The sequence below is a fragment of the Talpa occidentalis genome, unplaced genomic scaffold (genome assembly GCF_014898055.3).
Source record: "Talpa occidentalis isolate TD23 unplaced genomic scaffold, MPIMG_talOcc4v2.1 talOcc4.3, whole genome shotgun sequence".
NCBI classification, from domain to species: Eukaryota; Metazoa; Chordata; class Mammalia; order Eulipotyphla; family Talpidae; genus Talpa; species Talpa occidentalis.
In genome coordinates this window covers 63192660-63199717 of record NW_023603184.1, presented here as the reverse complement: position 1 = coordinate 63199717, position 7058 = coordinate 63192660, and the positions used below count along the sequence as shown (strand labels likewise).

The 7058-nt window shown below is 51.2% G+C and overlaps 1 protein-coding gene across 2 annotated transcripts in view; it reads right to left on the bottom strand.

Annotated features, from left to right (window-relative positions):
• Positions 1-355: 355 nt before the first annotated feature.
• TFCP2L1 (transcription factor CP2 like 1) overlaps positions 356-7058 on the bottom strand; it is a 60198-nt gene continuing 53495 nt past the window's right edge. For both annotated transcript variants that reach the window (XM_037523215.2, XM_037523216.2), the window contains one exon: positions 356-6542. In XM_037523215.2, the coding sequence (XP_037379112.1) occupies positions 6496-6542 (47 nt within the window). In that variant the 3' untranslated portion in view covers positions 356-6495. The remainder of the gene's footprint in view (positions 6543-7058) is intronic.

The window sequence follows — 7058 nt, the reverse complement described above, 5'->3', positions numbered from 1 at the left end:
CATATGCTACAATACTGGATGCATCTTGAGGACATTATGCTAAAAGCGAAACAGGCCAGTCCCGAAAGGTAAAATACTGTATGATTCCACTTACAAGGTACGTGGATGAGTTAAATTCAAATTCAAAGACAAAGTAGAAGGCAGAAGCTGGGATATTACAAATCTAACGGGTGCAGTTTCAGCTGGGAGAGATGAGTGATACTGGAGGTGGATGTTGGTGGCATAACACAAATGTATTCAATAGTTGATGCCCCCGAACTGTACACTTACGAGTGATTAAGATGCTAAATTTCATGTCATATGCTTCTCACAATTTGAAAAAGAGAAAGACCTGAGGCACAGGGGTTTCTTACAAATGATTTTTATTTGCATTCTGACCCAAACACAGATCCCACATACAGATTGCTCGTCTGCACAACGGTACAGTAACAAGTGCAAAATATGCTTTATTTCAGGTACAAAAACAACGTGGCAGTGTGACAACTTGTCTTGACGCCCACCTTCCCGTGACCTATCGTGCCCACTTGACCCACGCAAGGGCTATACCCCCAAAAGATACTCCCACCACCTCTAGAAAAGTCACCCAATCTGGAGATAGGTGGGGAAGTCGTATTTTAAGAAAGAAATCACTTTAAATACATGACATTAGAGGAAACAGTAACCAAGTTTTTACCCAGCAAGGGGGAGGCTGGGGGGAGTGACATACAAAACAACCCTTTTCTGTCTTTTAACAACCAAGCTCCACAGATGTCCCCCTGCTCCCGGGGTGCACTAAGCCCAGTGACCGGAGTCTCAGGGTGAAAAGTGGAGTTGAGCATGAAGGACCGCCCCCACGTATCTGGGAGGGTGTGGGATGGACAGATCTAACTTCTCAGGCTTGATTTCCTTACCTGGAAAACCGGGCTGGGGGACACCCAGAGCAGGGTGGGGGATCAGATGTGACAATGGCAAAAGCACTGAGGAAGGCCCGAGCAGCAGGGCCAGTCAGTTCTGCCGCTGCTGATTCCGACGGACGTCTCTAATGGAGGACTGGCTGCGGCGCCCAGCCACCTGCACAGGAGGGAAGGAGCAAGGGCCCCAAAAGGTCGACCCAACTAACAGAGGGTGGGACCACCCAGCTGCAAGTTGGACCTCAACAAGGGGGAGGGCATCGGAGGTAGCCAGCTTCTCCCCAGGGCAGACCCAGCAACTCAACTCGAGCCTGTGACACCATCAGGGAAGGCTGGAGCTCCCAATCACGAGCTTGAGGCAGCACCAGCCTTTCCCTTCGCAGGAGGAAAAGCAGCAGGAACGAGGGAAGGAATTTTAGAACCCTAGAGGAGCCAAGAGATCCCAGGTTCTCAAGGTGCCAGTAAGAGGTGAAGGTCAGGCGGCATGTCTGGGGACGGCAAAAAGTCGCGGTCACCCAGGTCAGAAAGAAGGCCACGATCCAGCACAACTCAGTGACCCATTAACACCAGCACAGAACCTCCCCACATGCGGCTCCCTGAGCAAGGTCCAGCCCAAAGGCCCTCCTGTCTCTAGGGATGGAAGGCAGGCAGGAAGAGGGGGGGAAAGATCAGCTCTGCCGGTCACCCACAGGGGCTGGGGCTGGAGAAGGTCCCTCCAGACAAATGAGAGCAAGACGAACAGGCAGGGGAGACTCATGGACTGCTAAGCAGAAGGCTTCTCCTGCTCCAAAGCTCAAGACAAAATGCTTTTATTATTTAAAGAAATCCTTATTGTCTGGGATCTTCCTCAAAATAATCTAGTAGGGCTAGAGATGGCGGAGATCTAGCTCAGCGGATAGCAAACGTTATCTACAAAGGGCTGGAAAGCAGACACTTGAGGCTTTCAGGGTAAAGAGGCAAACTATTATCAGCATAAGAGTAACTTCTGTAACTTTTTTGTTGATAATAATTGAATATATTTCTTTGTAAGACAGGTCTACTATTGAGAAAAATTTGGGGGGTGGGACAACAGTTAATTGGGCTCAAGGTAATGTTCCCTATCACGAAGAAGACCACAGAGCTGGAGTAAGCTGGGACAGTAGCTGCAGTCTGGACCCTGATGAGTGGGTGTAGACCCGTCAGGGGGGCAATAAAAAGTGATCAAGTGGGGTTGGTTCTGCTAAAAGGGCTCCCTGTCACCTTCTGGCTCTCTGCAGCTAAGCTCACCCACAAGGCTCCTCGGGATGTGGGGCCTGAGAATGGCTGCCCACACTGCCCCTTTGCAAGGCGACTAGTTTGCTTGCCCAGATGGCAAGCCAGTCAGTCCCCTCCATCCCATCAGCTGCCCTGGAGAGAAGCTAATCCACCCCTCAAAGCTATGGAGACACTGCCCCAGAAGGTTCCTAACATGGCAGTTGGAGAGGGGGCGAGCAAGGCGAGGTCATGCCCGGTCCAGCCCTGGGCCACTGACACACCATTCAGACCTGTCTGCTTTCCCACCCTCAGGGGAGGGGAGAGAGAAAAGCCCAGGAGTCTTTGCAAAGAGGTCTGGACAGTTTAGCAGAAGCAGGAAGGAGCTCTAGGAACGTCCCTGAGTGGATCCCAGGAAGGAGGCCCAAGGGCCCTGAGCAGAATCCTCGCTGCCCCCAGGTCCCAGCAGGTTTCACTGAACCTTCATGTCTCTACGCCAGGCCCTGCCTGAAGCTCCCACTGCTCTGTTCCCAAAGGGCAAAGGGAAGGGGCTTGGTTGGCAACCAGAGTTGGTGTGCAAACATTTCCTACTGACTGACAGAATCAGAGTGGTGACTAGAGGGGAGAAAGTGGATGCAAGGTGCATGTGTGAGGACACCTCCATGGGCTTGCTTTTAGTCCTTGTCAGATGTCAGCTGCCAGCCCGGTGCCCCTCCCTGGAAGAGCTGGACTTACTTAAGTTGTAGGTTCCCCCCAACTAGAGCACCTTTACCCGAAATAGCTTCATCAATAGAGCCTGAACTAGGAGTGCCACCTAAGGGAACAGCTTGACCACATCAGTCAAGATGGACTGAGCACATCCCAGACCGAGGAGCGGTGGGGCTCCTGTGCACACACTAACCCCCAAGCAGCATCGCTGCTGCAGAGCTGCTCAACACAACAGAGCTTCCACCCTCAGGTCACCCGGGAATGCCCTGTGGCCACTGCAAACATACAAATGCAATATTCAGCCCAGTTATTCCGAGCTAGACTTGCTTCTTAAAGACATGACCAAGAGTCTATGCCTGTGTCAAGATGCACGCAGTCTTGCAGTGCGCATCCCGGCTGATCGGAACGCATAAGTGGATCTATGTACAACCAAGACGTGCACACACATGATCTGTCCATGGGAAGACTTTGATGGAGGGGAAAATGACAAAGGCTCCTCAGCTCTCAGATTCACCACAGGATTGAGCCACTCCCAGTGTCCTTATCTTAAGGGAGGAGAGGAGGCTGACCCAGAGGCAGAGACTCATGTCAAGAACTGGTCTGGTCTCAAAAAATAAAAAAAATAAAAAAGAACTGGTCTGGGGCCCTAGGACCTGTGACTCTTGTCCCTGTCAACATCTCCAGCACCTCAGGGGATCAACCTTTTATCATCAATGCCACTGGAGGCTCCCACCCCCATCCTCTGCTTTTCTACCTTCTCAAATGCCCTAGGGCTTCCTCCCTCTGCTCTACTGACAACTGCAAAATAGGCTTTTGCATTTTTTCCCCCCACTAACTTGTTAATGATTTTCTGACCTAAGTTACTCAGACCAGCCCCTGAAGCCACGCTGGACCTGGAAACATGTGGCACACTGCTCGGTCAGCTCCACTCCGCAGCCAGTGAAACTCCCATTGGGTTAACAGCTTTATCCAAGGGGCCTCAGGCTGCCTGGGCAGGTCACCAGGGCACTCCCTGACCTTTGCTTAGGACCCCAAGCCAAGACTTCCAACTCCCCAGCCCAATCTGATCACCTGATCCTATTGCTCTCCCACTCAAAAGCCTCATGTCTTGATTATAAAGGTGCAACTTGGTAAACAGGAAAAGGTTCATCACAACCTTGCAACTCTTGCCCAACAAAGAAGCATGATGGCCTTAGGGATTCTGGTTCAAGAGGTGGCCTGAGGACGGGGCAATATCTTCTTGTCCTCTGGGGATCACTTTTTTTTTTTAAATTGCTGCTGCCATGGAGAAGACCTACAACACATGGGATGGAGGAACTGCCTGGCCCATGAGGCCCAGACCTCTGGATTCGGAACCCACAGCAAAGACACTGGACAACAGGCACATGAAAAGCTGCTCAACACAATCAGCTATCAGGAATTGAAAATCCAAACCACAATGAGACACCACTTCCCACCCACTAAGGTCTAATGGAAAAGACAGATAATAGCAAGTGTTAGTGAGAATGTCGAGGAAGTGGAATCCTCTGACGCTGCCGATAATAATGTAAAATGGTGTAACTGCTTTGGAAAATAATCTGGCAATTCCTCAAAATGTTAAACAGAGTTATTATTATATGACCCAGCAGTTCCATTCCAATGCATATTCCCAAAAGAAATGAAAACATATATGCACACAAAAACTTGTACAAATATGTTCATAGCAGCATTATTCATAATAACCAAAAAGTAGAAACAATTCAAATAGCCTTCAACTGACAAGTAGGTATACAAAATGTGGCCTATCCATACAATGGAATACTATTCAGCTATAAAAAAGATTGCCATGTTCAACATGGATGGCCCTTGAAAACATTAGGCAAAGTGAAAGAAGCCAGCACAAAAGACCATTATATGACTGCATATAAATGAAATGTCCAGAATAGGTAAATCTATATGGGAAGTAGGTTCACGGTTGCCTAGAACTAAGGGAGGCAGAAAGGAAGGTAGGAAGTGATTGCTAAAGGGTGCAGGGTTTCTGTGGAGGGTGATAGAAATGTTCTAAAACTGACTGCTGATTCTGTGAGTTTATCAAAAGCCATAGAATTATATACTATAAATGTGTAAACTGTATGGATGTGAACTATATTTCAGTATAGCTGTCACCCACGCCCTTCCACCCCACCCTCCAAGAGAGGAGAAGATATTAAGAGCCTATGATTACACTGTGAAAACACCACACCTGTCTCCCACCACCATCACCAACAGGCGCCCGCCCTCTCCGCAGTGTCCTGGCTGACGTGACAGGTCTCCATCACAACCCTGTCGCCGTGTGACATCAGGCAGCTGGTTTTGCCTTCTGGACTTGAGTTTCCCCGCCTATCAAACAAGGTCTCCCAGTTCTGATGGTCTTTGACACCAGCACTATGTTCCCCAAAAGCCCCACTCCAGGAGCCAGGAAATCCTGCTCTTTGGTCATATGACTTCACCATGCTTTGGAAAATGAACCCAAATTAGAAAGTGCTGAGCGATCCCTGCTGGTCCCGGATGGATCACTGGCAAGGTAACAGGCAAGACCAGGAGTGACCCTGGAGCCTACCAACTACCCCCAGCTGGTAACAGGAAGGAAGGTGACCCCACGTGGCCACACAGACATGCCCTTCACACGCACACTATGAATGAAAAAAGATAAGCGTGTAAATGCGGTGGGGTCCTCACAGGAAATCTATGTTCCTGGGAAACCTGGCAAGTTTCATAGTGATTACCTAAGCAGGACTTGGCGCAGGCCCTCCAAGAGGAAGTGGTATCAGCTGATCAACAAGGTACCCATTTCTTAGTTCTCCTTTCCCAAGGTGACTGGGGTGTGTGGGGGGGAAACATACCAAAGGCACTCAAGAGGAATCATTTTGTTCCCATCCCTCTAAGACTCACGAGCATGTGCCTGAAGACAGTCTTCCTAGCCCCTCTCCTGCCCGGGGGCCTGGGAGAACTGGGTCTGTGCGGCTGTCCCTGCCGGGCCCTGTGCTGTGTGTCCCTCCAGCACAGAGATGTGAGCCCACCTCTGGGCTCTGCACACACAGACCCTAGGGAATGGGTAACAGCGAAAGAAGCAGAAGGCACGGAGTAAAGCCACGCCCATCAACCTGTGCGAGTCTGGGAAAGACAGGTGCGCAGAGGGTCACTGAGGGGGCAGCAACATGAAGACGGGAGGACGGGGCCAACTGCCCCCCTCCAGGCAGTAGTGTGCTCACAGAGCCCGCGCCCGGAGCAGGCGAAGGCTGGGGCGAGACAGGCTCTTCTCCGGTGGTAGGAGCGGTCGGAAGGAACCAATACCGGCGGCACCCAGTTACCCAGTGAACTAGTTGCCAATTAAGGGTGTGAGGGGGCTTAGAGATCTTTGCCTCCCATGTTTGCCTCTTTAGAATGGCGGGGCTGGGGAGAAGAACATGGGACCGCTCAAAGCTGGAGGCCAAGAGGAAGGGACAGACGAGTCACTGGCTTTCTATGCTCCAGAGACTGTGCATCCGAGGGCTTCTGCTGGTTGCTGGTCTGTAGCTTTCACAGGTCAGGCAAGGTCCCTCCCAGCCTCAGCTTGCTGGGTGAAGTCGCAGCTTACAGTGGGGCAATCTCTACATCCAAAGGGGTCCGTGGGGCTGAGAGTTGAAAACAGCTGCACCTCTACTTCTGCTCAGAGGCCACATTTCAGGATGATGTGGTAGCCGTCATTGCTCTCGGCTGCAAAAGAGAAACATTGGGCATTTTACAGGAAGAAAGACATTTGGAAGTCATGGAAGGCACGGCAGTCGGGTGCAGGCAGAAGCCCGGCCATGCATATTGGCAGAGACCACCAAGACAAGGCTGCACAGAGCACTGTGTGCTGACAAAAGCGAGATTCAACACATGACTTTGCATCTGCCATGCTGAGTTTCTTCCCGACACCGGGCCTTCCACCACAGCCCTCAGCCCAAGGCCTAAAGGAGGCTGTGGACTAAGTGTGGCTGACAGCTGTTACTACCCCAGGCTTCTGCAGGGCCAGTAGGTCGGATCCAGAGAACAGAAGGGAGGGAGTGGTCTCTCCGAGGCTCAGGGCGTGTGACCCACACACTCACCTTCACCCCGCAGGCAGTCACATTAGTCTTTCCTTTTTCTTGCCACACAGGTGGCTTCCTCTGGTGGGCCTTCATGTCACCCCCACCCAGGCCCGACCACTGACCTCCAGGCTCTGCTGCCCTATTCCCAGCTTGCTCTTCT